The following is a 25180-nucleotide window of genomic DNA, read 5'->3' as shown; positions in this document are numbered from 1 at the left end:
GGATTACAGGCACGAGCCACCATGCCCGGCTAATTTTTTGTATTTTAGTAGAGACGGGGTTTCACCATGCTGACCGGGCTGGTCTTGAACTCCTAACCCCGTGATCCGCCCACCTCGGCCTCCCAAAGTGCTGGGATTACAGGCGTGAGCCACCACGCCCTGCCAGTTTCTTCATTCTTGTTGCCTCCACCTAGTTCAGGTCTTCACAACCCTTTGCCTAAATTTCCACAAGAGCTTTATATGTGCTCTTCTATGCACCAACTGTTCTAGAATCTATTCTGTGCTTCCCTTACTGAACAACCTTTAGTAAGGTCCCTGTGGTCCTATCTCCTCATCAAGGCACCCACAACCCACTATCATGCAGCCTCGGCCTCTGTTTCTAGCTTTCCCCACTTGGTTTTGGGCAAGTGCCCAACACAACTGCAAAGTAAGATGTTCCCTACACTGGACTCTGTTGCTCCTGCTGCTTGGAACTTGTGGATCCTACCTCAGAGGTTTTCAGCACCCTCTTCAGATACAACTTCTTTGGTGAAACTTTCTCCCATCTATGTTCCTTTCTTCTCCCAGCCTCTTCTCCCACCCCAAGGTAGTATGTGGGGCAGTGTGTTCTGAGAATTAGCCTACATTGATAGCTTATTATATGCCAGGTGCTGTTCTATGAGCTTTGCATGTGCTACCTTGTTCTATCCTCACAAAAACTCTGAGGGGTAGGCATTATTATTATTATATTTATATTTATTTTATTGTATTGTATTTTTTGAGACAGAGTCTCACTCTGTTGACCAGGCTGGAGTACAATGGTGTGATCTCAGCTTACTGCAACCTCTGCCTCCCGGGTTCAAGCCATTCTCCTGCCTCAGCCTTCCCAGTAGCTGGGATTACAGGCACCTGCCGCCCTGCCAGGCTAATTATTGTATTTTTTTTTTTTTTTTAGTAGAGACAGGGTTTCACCATATTAGCCAGGCTGGTCTTGAACTCCTGACCTCAAGTGATCCGCCCACCTTGTCCTTCCAAAGTGATAGGATTACAGGCGTGAGCCACCACACCCGGCTGATTATTTTGTAATAAAAAAGAGGGCAGCACAGAGAAGTGAAATAATTTTCCAGAGGCCATGCAGCAAGTGAAGGGTGAAGCTGGGATTCCAACCTAGGAAGCCAGCCTCCACAGCCTGTGCTCTTAGCCATTGCTTTATAGTGACTAATAACTTGCAAAGAAAAAGAGAAGAGAAAAATTCTTGCGTTATTACTCAATATATGCTATTTGGTTTTGTAATTATTTGTGTCTCTTTCTCTACGTGGGCTGAAAATTCCTAGAGGGGAGGAACTCTGGGTCTCAGAGCCTGCTGTCTCAGTTACCATCAGTTGTGGGCACAGGTAATGCTATTGAGCCATCACATCCTCTGGAGATTGTGAATTGGTCATGATCAAGCCCACTCTTCACTGGTATTTTTCCTAAATAAATTCATTGCTTGACCAACCCCTGGGGCAGGATCAGGCCCAGGGTTCCACACGGACTCCAAGAAAGCAGTGCTTAGTTTTCTCATTCAGATTGTGGCTGAGAAGTTGTCATTTATCGTCTGTACAATAAAGCAGATGTGTATGTGACTTCCCCCTTTTCAGCAGTGGAGACACTGAAGCGGCCTGAGGTTATTTACCCAGAGTCCTCAGGCAGGTCTGTGGTGGAGCTTCGGTGGAACTAACTGGAAGTGACTCCATGTTTCCAGTTCAGGACCCTGGGCAACTCTGTGGTAATTGTGTCCAGATACACTTATAAGGACCAGTAGATGGACTACGTTGTTGACTGACCAGAGACTTCTGGAACTCTCTAGCACTATATTTTTACCTTGACACGAAATGAAATTATGACATCATCATGGGAACACAGGACTTCTTTCTTTTTATTTTCAGAACTTGCTCGATTTTTCCAAGGGTGGACTGGTCAGTCCTTTTAATGGAAAAATGGAAATGGAAAAAAAAAAAGGAAAAAAAATCATTGTGGAGAACCTGTAACATCTTCCATTTAACCTATTTGATAACTGGGTTTGTTCTAGAATCTAGAGAACAAAGTGAAAGATGACAGCTTTAGAGGACAACCAATAATTTTGTATCTAGACAATTCCTTGATAAGAAGCCAAAAACCTAGCCAAAAACTTTTAGAATCCCCCTTTTCTTTGGGGTTAGAACTGACAGCTGCTAAGAGTGTATGTGACTCTAGCGGGGAAAGCGGCTCATCCAAAAATAATGATTGCCAAATACTTTGCAGTAATACTATTTGTTATCCAGGGGTGTCCTCCGCCGCGTATGGCCACCATCTCTATTTTTGCCAGGGTTGAGGGGGGTCGCTTACAGGTGTGGCCGGCCTGGAAACCGTGGCGTGGCTGGTGAGGGCGGAGTCGATCAGGGACGCATCAGGACTTTATGGCAGAACAGAGTCCACCACCGTGCTCGGAAGAAAGTTCGAATATTTTGTTCGCTTTGGTTCCGGCAAGCCATCGCACAAGCCAGAATCTGTAACTCCAAACAGTAGCGCTCTCGAGCACGGTCCCCAACATTCACTCCCCACAGGCCTGGTCTGCGGCCGCAAGCCGTCGCCCCCTTTAAGAGCCTGCTCCGCGGGACTAACGTTCGAACGGGCCCTGGCGCCCCTCCTCGGGCTCCGATTGGCCGTGCGCGGCGCACGAGGGCGCGCCGGCCAGCCTCGGAACGGTTGGCGGCCCTTCGTGATTGGCGGTGGAGGAGCCTATATAAAGCGCGGGGCGGCCGGGCTGCCCTGTTCAGCGACCGGACCCGAAACGGGGCAGTTGTCTTGTGTGGAGAGGTTAGTAGAGCCGCGCGCGAGTGACCGGAGTCGTTTCTCTTCGGAGTCTTAGGTGATCGAGGGTGTGCCCAGAGGGCGGACTTGTTTGCGCCTCCCGTTCCCTCCCAGTTTCCGAACGTAACACCCCGTCATCCCGGCGCCGACGGCCCTGTGCAGGGGAGGCAGGATGGAGTTCAAGCTGGAGGCTCACCGCATCGTCAGCATCTCTCTGGGCAAGATCTACAACTCGCGGGTCCAGCGCGGCGGCATCAAGCTGCATAAGAACCTCCTGGTCTCGCTGGTGCTGCGCAGCGCCCGCCAAGTCTACCTGAGCGACCCGTGCCCCGGCCTCTACCTGGCCGGTCCCGCTGGGACCCCGGCGCCGCCACCGCAGCAGCAGCCCGGGGAGCCGGCGGCAGGGCCACCCGCCGGCTGGGGAGAGCCGCCCCCGCCCGCCGCCCGTGCCTCTTGGCCGGAGACCGAGCCGCAGCCGGAGCACTCCTCCGTTTCAGACGCGCCGCGGGTAGGGGACGAGGTGCCGGTGGCCACGGTGACTGGAGTCGGGGACGTTCTTAAGGGCGGAGAGGCGGACGCGACGGAAGCTGCTTGGAGCCGCGTGGAGGGGCCGCGCCAGGCGGCAGCCAGAGAACCCGAGGGTCCCGCCGGAGGCTGGGGCGTCTTCCCCGAGGGATCTCGTGCCGCGCGCCGCCCCTGCGGCTGCCCCCTAGGCGGGGAGGACCCGCCGGCTACACCGGCAGCGACTCCCCGCGCTGCCTGCTGCTGCGCGCCGCGACCAGCCGAGGACGAGCCCCCCGCGCCGCCCGCGGTGTGCCCTAGGAAGCGCGGCGCGGCGGGGGTGGGCGGCGGCCCAGCGGGCTGCCCGGCGCCCGGCTCGACCCCGCTTAAGAAGCCCCGCCGGAACTTAGAGCAGCCGCCGAGTGGAGGAGAGGACGACGACGCGGAGGAGATGGAGACCGGGAACGTGGCTAACCTCATCAGCATCTTCGGTTCCAGTTTCTCGGGACTCCTACGGAAAAGCCCCGGGGGCGGCAGGGAGGAAGAGGAGGGAGAGGAGAGCGGTCCGGAAGCCGCCGAGCCCGGGCAGATCTGCTGCGATAAGCCGGTGCTGAGAGACATGAACCCCTGGAGCACAGCCATCGTGGCCTTCTGAGCCCTTGGCCTCTGTGCGGGGAGGAGGTTGAGCAGCGGGCGTCCCCGAAGTGAGGGCCGGGCCCTTCCCGGCTGCGAGGACGCCCAGAGACCGCGGGCGCTGAGCGCGTTGGGCGGACTGGTTGCCTCCGGGCATCGCAAACTGCCCCCGGGCGCATCTGGCTTATCTGGAGACCTGGGAGCTTGAGGCTCATTGGAAGAGGACGATCGTTAACTTTTGTGTCTGTTGTATGTCTGTGTATGTAAGTTTGTCTTGTGGCATTAAGAATATTTTGCTCTTCTGGAATGCACCACTCCTTCCCCAGGGCTTAAGAGATTGGGGGCAGACAGGGACTTTCCTCTGCCGGCTGCGTGGAGAAGGAAGCGGCTAAAAGGTTGGGCCGGGGAGTTCCCCATTCGTTCTCCGGGGAGGGAGGGACTTTACACCCACCCCTCACCGGAAAGCTAGACCCGCTTCAGGGCCAGGAGTGGCGTTTCCGCACAGGATTTCCTAAGACGAGAGGGATTTAGCCAGGAGCACAGACTTGGATTCCTTCTGTCCCTCCCCACCTTTCTCCCCCAATGAAGAAACGTTTGTATCCTGTGATTACTCTAGGAAAGGGGCATATAAACGGTCCTTTGCTTCCCCGCAGGGGAGAAAAACTTGACGAACTTCACAGAAGAGTTCAAGCTTGGAAATAATGGAGTTTATAGAAAAAAGATATATTTTTAAAAGCTCTAGGTCAGAAGTACTACACAGTGCTTTTAAAAAGTGTTTAATGAAAGTTTACAGACAGAAGCCCGAAGTGGAAAGACCTTATGGTTTTGTAGATATGGTGACTCCAGTCTTTGTTGTATAAAGGTTGGGGGAGCTGATAAGGTTTTTGTACAGTATTTTCTCCTTCGTTGTATTGATTTTTGTATAAAAATGTAACTTCTACGTGTCTAACACGTATTAAATATTTTGAAGCAACGTAACTGCCTGCTTGTCTGTAATAACCTGCCTGGGTTGGGAGGGAAGTGGGAGGAGGGAAACCAGGGCCTGGGCTAGAAAATTGAAGGTGTGGTTCTTAGTATCAGTCATTCGCAGACTGAGGACATTGTTTACTGACTCCACTAAGTATCAAGAGAGACACGTTTAATTTTTCCTCCTAGATCAGAGGACTGCTATTAGCTACTAATATCAGCGACCTGCCAGGTTCTAGAAACCTGCCACTACAACTGCCTTTTCTAAAGATCAGTTTAGACCAATTTGTCACCCAATATGTGGGTGTCTAATACTAAGTAATTTAACCATCAACTTTTGAAGCCCCGCTTATCCACAAAAATGTTTTTCAGCAAAACTTTGTTTCCTGTTAAGCTATTAATATGGATCATCTTTTAGCTTTGTAATTGAAAAAAAAAAGTTTAGATAGTAGTTTACCTTAAAAGCCCATTCGAACTGACATAGGAAGATGAAAGAGACTGACTTGTCCAAATTGTCAGGTCCACCTCTGCATCACAGTGGATATCAGGATGTAAATTTTCAATTTTTCTCCTATATCTAGAAAGTAAATGTATTGCTGAGAGGGAAATTGCTTGCATCAAACCAGATAAAGAAGGAGGGCTGGGCAAATTTAATTCTCATTTAGCAAAACTTCCTGATTTGTTTTGTTACTCAAATGGTGACATCAGTGTTTGGTCATGGTAGACACTTAGGTGATGATAGCCAGAACATCCATCGATTTTACTAAAATCACTGCCATTAAGAGAGTTTTTTGTCTCTTGATGTTCAATGTTTGAAAGGTATTCAATAATCTACTTCAGAAGCAAATCAATTAAGGAATGGTGTTTATTAAAATACGGTACAGTTGCCAGGACTTTAAAAGATGGTATTGGTTTCTAACAACTTGAGTATATAGGGTGTTTAAAAGATGGGAGAGATTGAAGAAAGACAAAGGTTTAAAGGTCATAGCCTTCGTGCATAAGAGGCATATGAATGGTGTCTTGGCCTTAACTCCCAATTATATGAACTTCTGTTTTAGCTGAATAGGCCAGTGCCTTCTGCCTTCATATTTCGGCAAATCTATTAGTGGTTACTTAAGCATAGGGAACTTTCTACTTTATGCTCTGTCGCCATAATAATGTATTTATAGAATTAAACATTCTCAAATTAGGGTCTTGCTAAATTGACTTTTTCTTTCAGAAAGTAGCTACTTAAATTCTGTTACAGCTACAAAAGATTCATCAAGTGCTGACTGCTTAAACTGAAGAAGGTGTCCAGGGCCTTAATTCTGCAAACATTTCCTGTTGTTAGAAAGTATGATGCTTGAACAGCGATCTCAGTGTATTTTATGTTTCAAAGGGGGTAACATTTGGTGTGTTTAAGAGAGCTGATGTGTTTTGGATGAGACTAAAGTTGATCCTTGGTTTCACATTAAGATGAACCTGGGTCCATGTGTCTGCTTAAAGAATGTAAATTGGCATACTTGATAGGAGAATAAAGCTTTGTAGGAATTAGAAAAGATCATTCTCTTTTTTGTTGCAGAAGCAGTATAGTATAGTAGTTAGAGCATGGGCCCTGGAGCCAGGCTGCTTGGTGTCTTCCTTTATTTATTTATTTTATTATAAAAAGTAAATATAAAGTGAGCTATGTTGGCCAGGTTCATCTTGAACTCCTGGCCTCAAGCAATCCTCCTGCCTCAGCCTCCCAAAGTGCTGGGATTACAGGCATGAGCCACCACAACCTGACCTGCTTGGGTTTTTCTATCTTGGCTCTGCCACCTAGCTGTGGGACCTTGGACAAGTTACTTTATCTCTGTGCCTCAGGTTTTTCAAATGTAAAATTGGGATAATTGGATCTATCTCATAGGGTTGTGAAAATTAATGAGTTAATGCTCTTAGAGTACCTCATATGTAATAAGCACGCAACTGTTAATTATTGTTAATGTAGAAGTTAATTCTGTGTATAAATCAGATACACTGTGGTCAAAGATCTGTGTGTATTTGTAAAAGAGGAGAATGGAGAATCTGTTTTTAAGTGGTTCTATGTGTGAATGCTGGGTTCTTTTATTCCTCTTTTTCTCTGGACACTTGGCAGTCAGGAAGCTTTGTTCTACCAACATAGTTTTGTTGCTGTGAATGTCTCACACCAACCGGATGATTTTTCCAATTGTATCAAACAACTCTATTTTCAGGGAGGAGTAAGCTGGAGTGAAAACAGGCAAGGAGCAAAGTTCTTGTTGACATAAAAATGCTTTCTGTGGATGAGTAAAGAAAAAAGTAGCCCATAAAGTTATTTTTGCTTGAATTACTTGGGCATGGAATGTTTAAAACATGCTTATTGATAGGTCCTGGACAAGAGCCTTCCCAATGCCAACCTAGGGCTACCACACAACCAAATCAGATGCAGTGTGACTAGAAACGATGCCATGGTTTTAGTACCTAACCACTTCTTGACCACTCTGGGAGGGACCTGGTCTCTTGATCAAATTAACCTTAGCTCTGGGGTGTAAAAAAAACCTTCTGACTGCTGCGTAAAAGCCAGATGTTTAAAGTGCTTTCCAACAAGTACTCCAAGAAGATCACATTAATAGGGAATAAAGTCTGGGCGCGGTGGCTCACACCTGTAATCCCAGCACTTTGGGAGGCCGAGGCTGGTGGATCACCTGAGGTCAGGAGTTCAAGACCAGCCTGGCCAACATGGTGAAACCCTGTCTCTACTAAAAATATAAAAATTAGCCGGTGTGGTGGTGGGAAAAAAGGGAATAAAGGGATAAATGTTAGTAATGTATTTTTTTTTTTTTTTGAGACAGAGTCTCTCTCTGTCACCCAGCCTAGAGTGCAGTGGTGTGATCTCAGCTCATTGTAACCTCCGCCTCCTTAGTTCAAGCAATTCTCTTGCTTCAGCCTCCTAAAGTGCTGGGATTACAGGCATACGCCACCACGTCCAGCTAACTTTTGTATTTTTAGTAGAGACGGGGTTTCACCATGTTGACCAGGCTGGTCTCAAACTCCTGACCTCCGGTGATGCACCTGCCTTGGCCTCCCAAAGTGCTGGGATTACAGGCATGAGCCACAGCCCCCGGCCCAGTATGTACTTCTCAACCATGTTTTAACTCTGTCGTCCCTTTTAGAAACCATCATTTGTTCTTGGCGACAGGAACTAATGATGGAAAGCCTGAATTGCTCCTCCAAAGTGACTGGGTTTTCTTTATGGCACCAAATAACCTTTCCATTCCTTCTACTCATCACTGATTGGATTTGGGAGTGTGAAGTGAGAGGAAATGGGTCATTTGACAACTTTGGTGGAAAGCTTCTCAGAATAAAGATGTTGGAAATATTGGGAATGAAATTAATAATTATAAAACTGTTCCATCTTATCACTGGGTTAGTCTGAGTCTCTCTTACTGCAGCTTACTAGGCATGATAACCTAGCCTCAGATCCTGTGTGATGGGGTCGACAGGCTAATCCCACTGTGATATGGCGTTTGATGGACATTTGTTTCCTTGTACTTTTTTTAAAAAAAGTAGAGTTAGTTCAGTTCACTGAATAACCAAAGGATTTCTGATCTCTTGCCCTAAATATTTTATTCTTGTCCTGTTTGTGAATTTTTTATTCTTCTAGACTTCCTTTTATCCCAGCAGTCCCTGAAAAAAGACAGGAGTGAGAAGAAACGCTGATCCAACCTTTCCGTGACTATGAAAGAGGCCATTACTATGAGGTTCAGTGCTCCGGTGGGGAGGGAGGCCTGCTTCCCAGGATTCCTGGCACTCTTTCCAGTAATGAGCAGTTTGTCTCTCAGCCTTTGAACCATTGTTCAAATTTAAAATTCAACCCAGTGGAAAGCCTTGGGAGGAAAAACATAGAAGGAGAGTTGATGTTAGGAATCACTGTGATCTTAACGCATGCCCTTGGAGTTTTTCAGTAATAATTCTTAAGGGTACGATAGGGAACAAATGTGGAAGAGCAGAAAGTGTGAAAGGATACACACCTCTAGCTGAATGCCGCCTTCCTGATTCAAACACAGTTTTTCCCAATGCCTGCTACCACTGCTCCCTCCCCCAGTGGGAATGGGGGTTTTAAAATAAAATCTCTCTCTAGCAATTGCTGTCTCCCAGAGGAATACAGCCCAAAGCTCTTTGCTGGACTACAGCCTGGGGTTTATCTCAGACCTCTGGAATCCTTCAGGCAGGGAAGGAGAAACCTCCAGGGACTGCATTCCTGAAAGGGCCTCTCTTCTCTCCTCTCCAGACCAGCAGCAGCCTCTACCACCGGATGCTGCCCACTTATGGGCAGGTGAAATAGAGTATTGGCTATCAGCTTTTGGAAGCTGCAGGAAGAAGGGCTGGTACCCGGCACTGCCACTGAGCATCTCTAGCAGGTGATTCTTTTAGGGGACTGGCATAGAGCTGGCCTGGTGTATTATATTAGTCCGTTTTCACACCACTATAAAGAAATACCCGAGACTGGGTAATTGACAAAAGAGATTTAAATGGCTCACAGTTCTTCATGTCTGGGGAAGCCTCAGGAAACTTACAATCATGGCGGAAGGGGAAGTGGGCACGTCTTACATGGCAGCAGGCAACAGCACGTGTGAGCGCAGGAGAAACTACCATTTATAAAACTATCATGGGAACAGCATGGGGGAACCACCCCATAATCCAATCACTTCTCTCCCCTGACATGTGGGGATTACAACTTGAGATTTGGGTGTGGACATAGAGGCAAACCATATCATCTGGGATATTTGCAGTAAATCTACTTTTTATGTAATAAAGTTTTCTGGGACCCAGTCACAAGAAGCCTCTAGGCCTGTGTGGTAAGCCATATCCCTAACTTACAGGATGGTGAGACAGCTGCCCCCTTTCCATCCATTTAGCACCAAGGCAGTCCTGGTCCCAGCCCTCTGCTTTTTCCCTATGAATGGGGCCTCTGCAAGGTTGCCCCAGCCCAATCATTCCACCAGATGCCAAGACAAGGCTCCTTTCAGTTTTTCTAGAATTCAGGGATGTGCGGAAAGCCATGTGTTCCCACCTGCTTGTTCTTCAACCCATTCCACCTCTCAAGTCTTGGGGCAGAGCAGCTGTTGGAAACTTGCATGCTGTGAGGTAAAAGAAAAACCATTTTGTTCCCTCTGTACAAACACTGATGTTGTCTCTGAAGTGTAGGATTTCCTTTGGTACTCTCCACACTTGATCATCTTCCAGAATCCAAGATACCATCCATGAGTTTTTCTCTATGTTGATCCACATCTGGTTCATTCTTTCTAGCCAGTCACAGGATCTGCCTGTCTTCTGTGGCACAGATACTTCCTTCAGCGCTGTAGCTGTTTTGTCTTTCCATTTCTGTCTGTCTAGGTCTTTCTCTGTCTCCCCTCCCTCCACCCTCTCCTGAGGACGTTCATGTTCATTATTTTCCTCTGGAAGAATCTGACTGCTAAGGAGAGAACTGTGAGTGGGAATGCTACAGCCTGCTAAGAAGGAGCAAAGATTTGGATTTCCTGACCACGAGACTTGCAAAGAATCTTCAGAGACTCTGGGCCCTGGAGATCAAGCCACAGCTGTGTTAGCTGGAAATCATCCTCTCACTGTGTCTCACCAGACCGCCAATTCCATCATAATAGCAGGGGGTGGGTAGGGGAGTATACATCCTAGAAACAGGAGCAGCAGCTGAAACCCAACTTGGCTTGTGGCCAGATGCAGGAAAGGAGAGGCAAAGCCAGGGGAGCCCGAACGTGGGCTACACGGCATTTCCGCTCCCCACCCCAATTTTTTTTTTTTTTTTTTTTTTTTTGCTGGAACTGCATGTGCTGCTTTCTAGAACAGATAATGAATCACAGAGCTGCTCAGATGGAGAAATCCAAAAGTGCCTCTTTGCCTTATCTCCCCCTTCTAGGCTTTGATTGATTAATAGAGACTTTTTACAGAGTCACTAAAGTGGGACTGGGGAGTCCTCATAACCCCCTGGGGTCGTGCAGCAGAGGTGACCAGCGGGAAGTGAGTTACAGGGTTGTGAAGTGATGTGGGGAGGTGGAGGAGGAACTGCCACTCAGTCAAGTTCTGCTCGAGAAGGTCTGCTATGGGCCCAGTGAATTTAGGGCAGAAGCACCCCACCCACTTTTTTCTCCTTGGCTTTTCTTAAACTGCATCACAACCTCCTGTTTTCTTCAGACAATTTCCAAGTTTTATTTTTGGTTTGGAAAAGGGTGAAAGTGCCTTGGCATCTGCATTTATCAGCTAGCACTCTGTGTGACCTACTTAAGAGACTGTGTAGTGACTTTTCTTTTTAGGGCCATGGGAGAAATCCCTAAAAGCAAAGATTCAGTGTCAGAAACTGAAGTTGAGGTATATGGGATGCTCTGCTTGGGTGATTATGTTCTATAGCTCCTGCCGGTTTCTCCCCGCACCCCCTGCCTCTTCAGAATGCATTTTGAAAGGCGCTCCTAGCCTGCACTGCAGAGAGCAGCTGTAAAGATGCAGTGTGGGGGCGATTCTGGTGCGTGGGCTGGCCCAGCTGTCTGCTTCCCAACCTTTCAGTCACCTCAACATCAGGCATCTGGCCGCCTAACATGGAGCTGGCAGCTTGCTAAGGCTCCTGAATGCCCTCAGGAGATGAAGCGGGGAGTCTCTTACTTTACCAGGCAGAAAAGACTAAATGAGGTCCAGAGAGTGAACAGCAGGTCATCATGAACGGTCAAGTGAGGACCCAAGCAGAGGCAGTGTTAGAATCAGCCCTGGACTGATTCCTTGAGACCTCTCTGGGCAAGGGACTGTGGTCTTGACTCTGGACATGTGACTCACGATTTGGAAAGTCATTCATCTTTGTTGGTTGCTATTTACAGTTTTAAAATAAAGTATCCACTTGCCTCCCAATTGTGATTAGAAGATAAATTCGTGTTTGTAAAGCAAAGCTAAAAGATATAAACAACTCAGTCCTGGATCCCATCAATTAAGCATTGACAGGAATACCCAGAAGAAACTCATGAATAGGGAATACAAAGATGCAGACAACAGGACCCTGGCCCACACGGCCATTACATTCCAGTTAAGACGCAAAACAACATAGAACCCCCCCAAAACTTGATAGTATGTTAAGTGTCGGCTAGTCGCTTGCTTCTCAAAGTATGGTCCAGGGACCATGGGTATCATCTGGGAGCTTAGGAGAAACGGAGAGTATCTCAGGCCCCACTTCAGACCTACTGAATCTGCAGTTTAACAAGATCCCCAGGTGATCAATATGCACATTAAAGTTTAAAGAGCAGGTATTTCCACTGATCTCAGAATCAAGCGTGAATTTCTCAGCTTTAGGTCACTCAAGGTCTAGCTGTGTCTTGTTATTTCTTCTCTCACATGCTGCCTCCAGCCATACAAACTATCTGCAGTTTAGGTAACTTTTTTGCAGGCTCCTGGGCCTCTTCACGTGCTGCTTCCTAGAGAGGCATGGTCAAGTTTACAGCTTAACTGTGAGAATAAATAAACTACAGGGAAGGAAAAAGAGCAGAAAGCTAAGACCTAGTGATGAGGAAGCCTAAAGGTAGGGGCTAGAATAGGAAGAGGGCTCTGTTAAAAGGAACAGTTTGTAGAGAGGTAGGAGTAGAGCCTGGCTGCTGCGAAGGGAGATGGGGCAAAGAAAATGTCCTTGAACTAAGACTGCCATTAGTGAATTATTATTATTATTATTTGAGACAGGGTCTTGCTGTGTCTCCCAGGCTGCAGTGCAGTGGAACGATCACAGCTCACTGCAGCCTCAGCCTCCCAAAGTAGTTGGGACTACAGGAGCGCACCACCATGCCAACTAATGTTTATATTTTTTGTAGAGATGAGGTGTCGCCATGTTGCCCAGGTTGGTCTCTAACTCCTGGCCTCAAAGGATCTTCCTGCCCTCAGACTTTCAAACTACTGGGATTATAGGTGTGAGCCACTGTGCCCAGCCACATTTTTTTTTTCTTTTAGAGACAGGGTCTTTGTTGCTCAGGCTGGAGTGCAGTGGTGCAATCATAGCTTACTGCAGCCTTGAACTTCTTGGCCAAAGTGATCCTCCTGCCTCAGCCTCCCGAGTAGCTGGCACTACATGCACACGCCTCTATGCTCAGCTAAGTTTTAACTGGTGAATTTTGACAGAGGTTCAGTAGAAGATGGGAGAGAAAACTAGATTATAAGTGAGTGGAAAGATGTGGGGGCCCTGGCTGTAGCTCCTTCCCCCCAAGAAATTTGGCATAAAGGCAAAAAAGAACCAGGCGGCAGCTAGAAAGGATCTGGGGTCAATTGAAAGGGCCTGCACATGTCTTAAGACAGAACCATTGGATGCAGAAACAGCTAGAGTGAGGGTGAATGGGATTTGAATACATAAACTCCTAAATATGAGTCTCTTATCAGGAGGAATAAACACTTTCTTTTTCTTCTCCTGTCAAATAAAAGGAGACAAGAGACACTAATAAATCACTCCAGGGACCTTGTTAGTATCAGCAGTCTGCATTCCCCTCCTCAATCCCAGCTCACGAAGAACCCTGCAGCTGAAACTCCAGCATACCAGTTGGCAAGGTAACAAACTGCTAAGGGATCCTGGAGAATAAAAGGATCACTCCCGAAACCCTAGTGCTGCCAGCTACTAATCTAAAGATAGAGATTTCTGATGCTTCATCCCCTTTATAGATTAGGAGTTTAAAACATATTGGAATGCAAACATGTGCTATGAGGAAAGCAGGATTTGTCATTCTTGCCAGCAGAAAACACACATGCACACACGTGCACACGCACACTTGTAGTCTGTTCTCATTTGGAAAGCCAGTTATGAATGAGCATGGTTTCCTGGGTAAAAATTTTCTCTTCCTTCCCTCCCCAAGTCTGACCTCATCTGTCATTTTCAGTGTTATGGAGGATTAGTCTGAGACTGAAAACAGGTTGAGACATGTCCAACAAAGAGGCTCCGGATACCGAGAGAGGAGGGAGAGAAGCCAAGCAGTTTGAGGTCTCTTAAGGCAACTGACAAGAGGATCAGGAGAAGAAAGGAATAAGAGAGGAGAGTGGAGTGGACGGATAGGGAAGGCAAGAGAGACAGATGTCTGTGATGATTTAAAGAGAAACACGAGATTAAAATAAATTCAGAGTCAGAAAACAGGAAGAATGTGAGAAGGAGAAAAAGGTAATGGACTGAGAACTGCAGTGTATTTGATAAAACATAGCCCCGTTCAGGTAGAAAAACAGCATCATCCCCCAGCAAACTCCTCTGGAACATGGGGGCGGGGGGAATGCAAAAGAATTAATAGTTCCACTTGGTAGTGGGATCCTTTCATGCTAAAGGTGTGAAAGTGATTTACAAACCGGCATCATTACTGGACCTTTGTTACAGTTTGCTGAAAAGATAAGGTGAGGCTCTAACTTGTTAGTCTTTGCATGCCTAGACCACCCAGAGACAAAACTCAACCCAGGGCTCAAAATTCCTCCAGTCTTGCTCTCTGTCCTAATTAGATGAAGCTATTTCTAAAAACAAACAGATAATCTCGTCTCACAGATTCCCTCGCCCCACTGCTATCTGCATTTAGTGCCTTCTCCTGACTTGTCTGATTCTTCCACTCGCATTCCTTCTCAGGTACCAGGGTTGCAAATCTTGGCCTTAACCCCCTACCTCCAACCCCATCCCCCATACCTCTTACCAACACATCTAAACACTCGTTAAGCTCACAGCATTATCTTCACAATGTAGTTCATTTCTATTCCTGCTTTCTAGTTCCCACTGGTACCATCTTTGTTCTTCACACACTTCTTACTTCAGTCTGTTCTCCATTTCGCCTCAAAGCCCCCCTTACCCCCACCCCAGCCCTACCTTATAACTAATGGATTACTCATCTGACAGTACAGTTTTGGTGATGTTATCAGTCTCTGACTCAAAAGCCTCTAATAACTTCCCATATTCTCTATGAACTCCTCTGCCTGACAGTCAGCCTTTCATTTAGCCATCATTTATTGTCTACTCTGTGTCAGGCACTGGGTACAAAGATGAGTAAGGAAGTTGATATCTAGAGGGAAGAGGGATGAAAAATGGATCATTACAATCCAGGGTTAATACTACTGTGATATAGGAATATTGATGAGGAATACTTAACCCAGACAGAGTGTCAGGGAAGGGTTCCTGCGAAGAGGAGGTTATTTCTGCGCTGAGTCGCAAATGGCAAATTGGACTTAGCCAAGTAGGGAATAAGGGGGAAATCATTCCAGGCAGATAGAGCTGCATGTGCAAAGGCCCTGAGGCCTTGAGAGCTGGTAGGAGCTGAACATCACAAATGCTTCCTTCCTTTTGTTTGGAGCATGGGTGTGAAGAATGGCCCTGAGGATTAAGAGGGGTCAGATTGCAAAAGACTGGGCATGCCATGGAAGGGGGTTTGGTTTCACCTTAAAAGATGTCAGGGAGCCAAGGAAGGCTTTTAAGTGGGGCAGTGGAGCATGGTCCAGTTAGAGGGCTGTTCAATAATGCAGGTGAGAAGTGATTGGGGCCAACAGCAACAGCGGCACTTCTCCTGAGGCATCTATCGTACATTGCCTTGTTATTTGTGTACATATTTTGAAATTTCCTGAAATGCCTTACCTCTCTTTTTCTCACCAAGTTGTAAACTCTTCGAAGACAAGTGCCGGACCTTAATCTTTTCTATGTCAAAACCTTTTCTGCCAGGATCTGCTCTGGTATCAGCAGAACCAGAGACAGTGAAAAAATGGGGACTAGCCTAGAAGCAGTAGGCAAGAGGGAGCTCCCAAGCCAAAAGAGAGAAAGGAATGTGAGGCTTCTTTTCACTCCGACCCCACACTTCCTGCAGCCCAGCTGGGTTCCCGCTCTAGTTTCTGAGAAGCAAGGTCTGAGTCACCTCTTTCTTCCTAAACTCCCCTCTTCCCCAAAGGGATTGGAAGGCTGGAGGGGTACTGAGTGGCAAGGATAGCAGGCAGCACCATCTGATTCTTTCCCCTTCTTGCCATACAGACAAACGGCAGCGATATTGACAATGGCCAAGCCCTGAAGACCCTAGCCAGAATGTAACGTCCACCTCTCACCCCTGGGACTCGGCTTCCACTGGGGTGGAATTTCGCTTGGAGAGTAGGCAGAAGGGGGTGAAATTAGCCTTGAGAAGCTGGGTGGGAGGTGTGGGGAGGAGGGCTTGAGGGAAGGCAGGGAGTGGAATCAAATAATTTGAACCACTTCTCGGGTTACCGGGCTCTTCCCTGTCTTTCTGGTAATTGCTTGTTTACTCACTTCCTGGTTCTCAGAGGCTGTTGGACTCCTGTTGCTCTGGGAGTTGTGGGCTTACCTGACCCCCCTCCTCCCCACACCTTCTCCACTGTATAGAACCTACTGGGAAGGAACAAAGACCAGAGTTCAAGTCCTAATGAGGTCTCCAGTGAGGCAGAGATGATAGTCTTCATTCGGTACCAGGCAGAGAGATGCTGAAATCCCAGAACCAGCCCTTAAATTGGCTGTTGGCCTGGTGCTCAGAATGAGTAACCCTGGGAGGTGGGCAAGCTTCTGGAACCTGGTTTCTGGGAGAGGGGCTCTAAGTGCAAGGGCCCTACTGGGCCTATTTTGTCTCTAACCTACAGTCCCTCCCCAAGAGAGCATCTGAGTGCTGTGATTTAATAAATAATAAAACTCAGAAGGATATATGATAAACACAAATATGCATATTGTACCCATAAAGAAAACAGTAGACAAATAAATCCTCCTGACTATAACTGGTAAGAGCTTGTACAAATGTTCCCAAAAGGAGACAGATATTAGCCCCTTCATTAGTTAAGGTCCTTATCTGCATTTCTATGGTGAGGGATGATCATGTATTCATTTAAGTATGACTCTGTGCCTCTGGAGACAGAGATTCTGTGAAAACATTGATTAGGGGTAGGACCTTGCTAGAAAAAGTCATAGGTGTGCAATTCATATCTTCTAATTAAAGCACATTATCACTTACTTACAAATGGTTAGGGCTTTAATAAACTAACCCCTTAGGAGACCCTAGGTCAAAAGACAAAGATAATTTTCTATAGAAGGGTCAACATAAAACTAATGGAAGAGTTTACTATTGCTTTTCCTTAGGCACATTAGGTCCTTAGGGACTCTTAGCCTTGATCTCTAAGTTCAGGTCTCCCCTTTGGCCAGGGTCTTAGGGAGTCTTTGGGAAAGTGAAAGCAAAGCTGAATCTCCAATGGCATCTGGGACATCTCTGCCCCTTCCTTCTCTGTACTGTACCCTATCCTCAGCAGCACTTGTGGCTCCCCCACAGCCATGTTTTCCCAGTCTTCCCCTGCCTGGGCCACCCTTCCCATCTACCTGCTGGGCCAATGAATCCTTGCAGACTTTTCTCCTTGATGTAATGATTTGTTCACGTTTCTTTGCTTGACCAGACTGTACCCTCTCCACCTCTAAATCATATTCATCTCCTTATCCCTCGAATCTAGCCCAGAACCTGGCAGGTGCTAGGGACTAGATGTTGTCTGGGGAGACTCAAGTTCTGGTTCAGTCATTCACAATCTGTGTGACTTTCAACAGGCCTTTTAATCTTTTTGTTTCTTAGCTTCTTCATTTTAAAATAAATCTTGCCAATTCCAACTTACACGGTTACAAATTAAAAACGAGACAACTGTGGAAGTGCTGAACAAAACGCCAGGTGGTGGAGGTAGTAGGAGGGGCGTTTAGCTCCAAGCGAGGACATATTTGTCTTAGTCTGCTCTGGCTGCCATAACAAAATACCACAGAGTGGTTTAAGCAAAAAAATGTATTTCCCATAGTTCCGGAGCCTGGAAATCTGAGATCAAGGTGCCAGCATGGTCAGGTTCTGTTGAGGGCTTTGTTTCTGGCTTGCAGATGGCCACCTTCTTGCTGTACCCTCACATGGCAGAGGAGAGAGAGAGTTCCTAAAGACCCTATTTCCAGATACAGTCACATTACGGGTTAGAGCTTCAACACATATGAATTTTGGGGAAGCATATCCATTCCACAGCAATACTGAAGGAGATTCATCAGCACATAGCCCTTCAGTCCTGTCCCCACCTCCTACAGCTTGCAGATCTGGAGCACGCCACCAACTCTGTATTGCAACTACAGTAATCATGACTTGTATACCAATTTACAGATGTTTCAATAACTAAAGCATTTGTATGACATATCCTATGGCTTACGAAGAATATTTCATACATAGTCTCATTTTCACAACTATCATCTCACAGATGAGAAAAGCAAGGCCCCAATAGCCAGCTAAAGTCTTATTTCCAGGTCCTTTAACTGTATACCTCCAAACTCTTTAGGCCACACCAAAGTACTTGGCTGTAACCACTTCAAAGAAAATAGGGCTCTAAGAGCTGGTGAAGTCTAAACTCTTTAGTTCCTCCACTGTGACCACAGCTGACCGTCTTTACTCGTTCTATTCGCTCCCATATGAATCCTTTCTTTGTGCTCTAGAATTTTATGGAGTGGAAAATATATATGGAATGAGACAACATTCTTAGAGGAAAGGACTTTACAAATGCGAAGTATTAATATTTTGTTTGATTTGGGCACCATTTTCAAAGGACCCTGCATACTTTCTTACTGTGTTTCTTTGGGATGCCCTGCCCACCCAGGACAACTGAAGGAGCCACTCTGGTTTTAATTGCAGCAATTCACCAGACAGTTCACAACTTTCTACGTGCCAGGGCCTCTGCCCTGCAGAAGCTCACATTCCAAACAAGTCAGGTGTAGGCTCCGCTCCTAGAGAGGGACGGTGTGAATAAAGCTAACTGGGTCGGCCTCTCTCCTTCCGACCTCCTACTCCCCTCCCAACACCTCCCCGCCCAGAACGTCTCAATTCTGACCCAGACACTCTGGGAGGCCGAGAGGCTCCTTTTGGATCTGCAATACACCCTCCTCACCACAACCAACAGACAAAACGCGCGAGTGCCGTGCAAGGTGGAAACCCTTCCCTCCGGGGGGCGATCGCCCCAGTAGGGTGAAGCAGGCCTCTTTGTTCACAGGATGCCTCGCTAGCAAGCCGGCGGCGGGGGCGCTCCCTGGACCGCGAGACCCCGGCTCCCGAGACGCCTCCCATGCCGCCGCTTCCCTCAAGCCCAGTGCCGCCAGCGCCCAGAGCTCCGGATTCCTCCCGCCCCCAGCCCACCGGCAAGAGCTGGCTTCATTTTCCCAGTCCCCCTTTCATCTGGCCGCGCAGGCCGAGCACCGTCCGCTAAGGTCTCCTCCCATCCCAGCAGGAAGGGCGGGGAGACCCGCGGAGGATTTAAAGGGGAAAGGAGGTCAGGAGGGCTGGGGGCGGCTCCGCGGAGAAAATGGGGCGCGCTCGTCCTCTCCCGCAGCCTCGGCCGCCGCGAAGCTTCCTCCCCGCTCCCGCCTTTCCGGGCCCGCCGGGCCGAGGGGGAAGGGAGGCTTCCTGCGCCGGCGCCCGCGGCTGCCCCAGTGCGGTCCCGCCCGAGAGCAGGCCCAGGCGGGGGCTGGGCGCGCGGCGCGGCACTGCGGGCTGGAGGGCGGGGGCGGGGTCCGCCGCTTTCCGAGTCACCTCCCGCGCGCCGCGGTCGCCGTTGCCAGGGTGACCGGGGGAGCTCTGTTGCGGGGAGGCGGCCGCGGCGGGGACCGGCGGGCGGAGCTCAGCGGACGGGGAGGGGCGTGGCGGGGCGGGGCGGGGAGGGCCGGGGGCGGGAGGCGCTGCCTCGTCGTCATGGGAACGGCGCGGTTATTTCCAGCCCCCGGGCCGTGCCAGTGGCGCGGTGCCAGGGTGCGAGGGTATTGCAGGACAGCGGCAATCTGCTGCGGCCTGGGACATAACAATGCGCCCCTTCTGCAGCGCGGGGCCCGCCGGCGAGAGGTCTCGCTGGTCGGAGGGGCCGGGGCCGCCCCCGCGCGTCGTGCCTCCTCTCGGCGCTCCTCGGCTCGCAGCCTAGCTGCCAGGGCGCTCCCGGCTGCACTTGCTGCACCCGCCGCCGCCCACGCCAGACAAAGCGGGGCCCTCCCGGGCGTGTTTCCTAGGCGCCCCCTTCCCTCGATGAACCCTTTGATTTCTTCGCTCTTCTCTATCTCTCACTTCGTTCCAGCCCCCTCAACTGCCTCCTGGAGCGCCTTTTTTGTGTGCTCGCCATCTCACGTTTGGCCCTCTCTCCAAAGCTCTGTCTTCACGAACGCCGCCATTTGACCTTCCTCCTCCCCCACTCTCTGGTCTCCTTTGGTAGCTTTATCATACATTTGATGGAAGGGCGACTCTCCCCTCTCCTATTTTCAGCTCCACATTACCTTTTGTATTGTCCTCTCCCCTTCCTATTGGCACCTTCTTTCTGTCCTTGCCCTTTTCAAGACTCTTCCAGAAACTCTCTTGATGTCTCTGCCTCTTTCACGGTTTCCTTTCCACTTTTTCTTTTCTCTCTGGGCTGTGGGACAGCAGAAGGGAGATTGCAAATGGCTACCTAGATTGAGTGCCCCTTTAACCTCACTGACGCCGTCCTTTTTTCTGTCACCTTGAGGTCACATTATTTGGGCACCTGGATGAGGCTTTGGGGATTCTACTGCTGTTGCTGCCATTAGCAGTCTCTTTGCTTGGAAGCTTAAATGAAAGAAATTTCTGGGAACTGGTCAAAGACCCCTGAAATGCACCTTGAGGACTAAACATGTCTCTCACTCCATCTCTGCTTGGTTACTCTGGTTTGTTTCAAACACCGTCTGCTTCTTCCCACTTCTTGACTCCCTTCACCCCTACGCGCCCCCCCAGCAATCACATTGTTCATCCCTTTGGCACCAGCCCTAGAGAGGAAAGGGTAGGTCCTCCTCTCCAGGAAGGAAGGTGGGGCAGAGTAGCTCCCGCAGGAAGGGAAGGAAAAAGGAGGGAAGGAAGGAAGTGGCCAACAGAAGGTGGAATCCGGTGGGAGGGCTTTTCATTGTTTGAACGTCTTTCCTTTTTAGCTCTGCAAAGTCAAGCCCAAGGCCATCTCACCAAGGTTCTGCTGCCATCTCCCAGAACACCAGCTAGGACTCCCTTGCCAGAGGCTGGAGGGGGCTGAGGTTTTGGTGGACGTGTTTAAGGGAAGTGGGCAGAGTTTCATGTATGCTGCAAATTGTAAGAACTTACATTTTTAATGTATCCATCTTCTGTTTCTTTTCTGTCCAACAAAGTCAGCTTTTATCTTCCCTTTTCTCCAGGGGGGAAAAAAAAACAACTCCAGGGTAGAATCATGCCTCAGGTAAGGAAAATGTATCTAGCATTTCCTGAGGAATTTCTACATGTGAATCTGCTCTTATATTCTGTAATACTTTACATTTACATAGGGCTTTTTTCCCTGAAAGGCTGAGTTTTAAAGTTAGTGGGTAAAAGGAACCATGTAGGGTTGCGATAAGGGTTGAGATGAAGTAGTGGAAGTGGGAGCTCTTTAAAACTAAATACTCATCAATACTGCTCTCCAATATTTCCCCACCTTTTTTCTAGCCTAGGCTCAGGGCGAAATGCAAGCCCCAGGAACACAGGCAAGGAAGTGCTTTTGTCCATTCTAGGCGGTGATCCAGTACCAAAGATGCTTAGTTATGGACGAAGGGAAGTTTGTGGTATGACTGTTCTTTTGCATAGTATATCTTTGCATCTCCATTCACTTAATACCCGAATGCCTAGAAAACTGCCAGCCAGGCTTCGGCTTCATTGGCAGTGTCTTGTTCCTTGAAAGCCCTAGAAGGACAAAAAAATTAGCTGTGCTTTGGAAGACTTTGTCTGAAACCTAGTGTAGGCTTCAGAAACCTACACTAGGTTCTTCAGACAAGGTCATCCAACCTTCTGGATTAGTTAACTGTGTCTTGAACACTGAGCAGAGGCCAGAGGGAGTGGGGTTTTGTTTTTCTGAGCCTGGGGAAGCTCATCCTTGTGCTCTGCAAGTGTGTGCTCTGGGGAGAGAGTGTTATCAACACTTCCGTGGTGTGGGATGGGGTGGGGGTCAGGAAAGGGGCCCAACAACTTTAGGAGGCTTTCTTTTGTTTTCTGTTTTAAGTCGCTGTCTTGGTGATGGGAAGATATGAAAGGGTGGACACCTGGCTGTTGGAGTTGGGACAAGTATGAGCAGAGCTGTGGGGCTTGGCTTTCTTTCCTACTGGCTCATTTCCCCGGGGAGGGGAAGATAGTGGTCTAGAGGGAATTTGCTATCCCTTTCAATCAGCAAACGGACCTGCAAGCCAGTTTGCCTGGGCACTTAGGGCACTGAGTTTGGGGCACCTCAGGGAGCTTATACTCTCCCAGAAAACACAAGCCCTGCGAACAGTTCTCTGGTCATTGTGTGGAGCAGATGTGGGATGCAGAGGTATGTAGGGCAGATTCCCTGTAAATAGAAGACAGGATTTTCTCATAAACAGAGGTCTCAACTGTGAGGGGGAACTGGGCTTCCTTAGGCAATCCTAGTCATGGAGATGGTCGAGGAGCCTGGGCTGGAAGTTTGCCTGTCAGAAATTCTGCAGCGTTGTGTTTCTGTGCTGGGTAGGGGTGAACTGATGGCCCACATGGTCCCGTCTGACTTCAAGATTCTGCAATTTTGAAATATACTAATGATCCTAGGCAGCATGTGATGAATAGCTTGAGCTTTACTAGGGATTCCATTCATCAAATATTTATTGAGTGTGTACTTTGTACTGCAGCTGTGCTAGACGCTGTAGGAGATTCAGAGGTATGAACAATGGGGTTTAAGATCTTTGCAGAGGCCGCTAACACTTGGAATACAGTGAGGCAGGAAAGGGGTTCCAGGCCAGAATGAGTGGTCCTGCCCCACATTACCACCCCATGAAAACCAGACAGTCAGCATTCTCTTACACCAGTGCCCTGTGATTTGTTTCTTCCTGAGATTCTGGTTTCAAAGATTTCCAGGGACTTTGATCTGTAGGACAGGGGCAGAAGAGAGAAACCGTGTTAATCCAGAGAGAAAGGCAGAGCGTGTGGGGTTGTGTCTGCAAGGGTGAACGCTGAGTGAGGATAGAGTCCCTCCTGTCAGGATGTGCCAGGATGGGGCAGGCATGAGAACCGGGAAGAAAATGAGGTGGAAATGAATGGGCCCCTGTAGGAGGAGGTAATGAGGTGAATCAGAAAAATCTGTCACTGAGATCCAGGAAGCGACTGGGAGGTTTACTCTTTCTTGGTCCTTTTAAAGATGAGACGTGTCAATTTGAGAGCCTGGACTCATGAAGACAGATCTACCAGGCGCCAGGGATGGAGTGGGTGGGAGCTTGCCATAGCTGCTGTGCAAAATGGTAAGATCCCTATACTTGGGCAGCCTGCAATTGGCCCTGGGGCCCATCTCTCGTTTACCATCTTTGGCAAAAGGAGTACTGCTGAACCCCAAGAACTCCTTCCCTGGCCAGTGCTCAGTGCCCCCATCCCCATCAGCAGCCCCCTGGGAAGAATCCAGGTATCTGTAGGGACTCTCAGGATTTGTAAGCCAGAGAGAGCTGTGGGGAGTGGGTGGAGGTGACCACTGCAGGATGGTGAATGTCTGGGGAAATGAATGTGTCCCTTTCAAGGATTCTGATTGGCTCAGTTGTTCAGGGGAGCAACTCAGGAATCAGTTTCATTAGACTCCTTAGCATCTTCAGGGATACAAACCTCTGCTTTGTTGGTTTATGTCTGTGTGTGTCCTGGAATAACTGCCCTCTACCACAGCTGTGGACACTCTCAGAATCTTATGCCCAGAATGTCCTTCAGGGGATCATTTCTTGTAGCTTGGGAAGGACCTGGGTGTGATTTGAAGGGTCTTAGGAGGAGGGGCAGGCACTCACATGCCCCTAACCATGTCTCCTACTAGCCTGTAGCTTCTTTGGGGACATTGGTCTAGTTTTGAGGCATGATCTTGGGTACCTATTGAAATGCAAATGCTGCCTCTGCACCCCTGATGACTGTGTGCTGTAAGGAGCAGAGCAGCAGGCACAGAAAAGGGCTACCCAGCACAGACCAGGAGCCTGAAGGAATGGGATCTGGGACCAAGGAATGATGGGGATGGGGACAGGTCCAGGGAGGAAAAAAACACACAGTGGTTAGGGTTACAAGCCTTCTTTGGTGTCTGCACTTCATCTCTGGTGAGCTGAAGGACTCTGGAGCTGCCCCTGGGTCCTGGCTGCAGGATAGAGGTGCTCAGCCATCTCTGAACCATAGGGCCTGTGGACCTGACACTGTGGCCTGGGATATCTGGGAACTTCCGTGAGGTAGATGGGGGCCGGAGTGAGATTTTATTCTACCTTGAATATGAGAATAGGAAGGCTGCTTCTGGGAGTTTTGCTCCTGTCTGCATTCAGATCACCTCAGGGTTCTTTGCTTTGAAGAATGAACAGAAGCCAGGGGCTCCATTTGACAAGGGCTCTGCGGGGGAATTGTGGGATGTGGTTGTGAGCTGCAGGGAGCCCTTCTCCTGCCCAGATGATGGATGTGACAACCCTCTGCAAGAGAGGCAGCCAGATGCCGGTTGCTTTTCTGGTGTTAGCTCTCACTGGTGGGGTTCAGCTAGAAAGCCCTGGCAGGTATCATACGCAAGCCAAACGAGAGCCAGAGGCACCTGGTGTGAACCCAGGGTCCTCAATGCCAGACACCTGGGAGTTCCCCTGCAAAGGGTAAGGCTGTGGAAGGGAGGGGCTGAGCTGGAAGCTGAAAGAGAAGGGGCAGAGGATGGACTCTTCAGCCCCAGAGGAACTGGTCTTAAGCCTGTTGCACTAGTCAGAGTGACCAAGCGGGAGGCCCCATGCCCGCGTGCATAATCAAGTTCTGAGAGCTGAGTGATCAACGTGTAACTCTGGCAACTCAGATCTGGCCATTTTTGGTTACTCCAAGGCCACCGAGCCTTCCTCCTGAGGCTCCCTGCATTTCCCATCTCCACCTGTCAACCTCTGTGTTGGACTGTTTGGTTTTATCTTCATCCTTAGCTGACACGTTCAAGAGCTAATTGAGCTTAGAGGGTGAAAAGAGGCTCACCTTCACTTTCAGGATTAAATTCAAATCCTCCAGTACTAGATATTTAAGCCTTTGTGGTCCGTTCCCTGCCTACTTTTCCTGCCTCATCTTTTGACACCATCCCACATGCATGGCACCTTCTAGTCCAAACACATGGAGGTGTTTGTAGTTTTCCAGAGGATGGTCTACTGTCATTCTGCTGTGTCTTTGCCCATGCTGTTCACTCTCCCTGGAGCATATCCTTCCCTTCTCCCAATCCAGAGATGCCTGGCTCTTCCTATGAGGGCTTTGAAAGAGCTTGTGGCTCGTGTTTTTAAGCCTTTGTGGTCCGTTCCCTGCCT

General features: G+C 48.7%; 2 protein-coding genes across 2 annotated transcripts in view; both read left to right on the top strand.

Annotated features, from left to right (window-relative positions):
• Positions 1-2716: 2716 nt before the first annotated feature.
• On the top strand, positions 2717-4923 carry IER5 (immediate early response 5). The gene has a single exon (XM_024235692.3). It carries the CDS (start codon positions 2984-2986, stop codon positions 3965-3967), a length of 984 nt encoding a protein of 327 aa, XP_024091460.2. The 5' UTR covers positions 2717-2983; the 3' UTR covers positions 3968-4923.
• Positions 4924-15366: 10443 nt separating this feature from the next.
• Positions 15367-25180, top strand: part of LOC129057762 (uncharacterized) — a 79983-nt gene continuing 70169 nt past the window's right edge. The window contains exons 1-3 of the mRNA XM_054548393.1: positions 15367-15399; positions 15896-15948; positions 18758-19126. Of these exons, the coding sequence (XP_054404368.1) occupies positions 15367-15399; positions 15896-15948; positions 18758-19126 (455 nt within the window). The remainder of the gene's footprint in view (positions 15400-15895; positions 15949-18757; positions 19127-25180) is intronic.

The sequence above is a fragment of the Pongo abelii genome, chromosome 1 (assembly GCF_028885655.2).
Source record: "Pongo abelii isolate AG06213 chromosome 1, NHGRI_mPonAbe1-v2.0_pri, whole genome shotgun sequence".
NCBI lineage: Eukaryota > Metazoa > Chordata > Mammalia > Primates > Hominidae > Pongo > Pongo abelii.
Note: the sequence above shows the minus strand (reverse complement) of the source record. Positions and strands in the feature narration are given on the sequence as shown.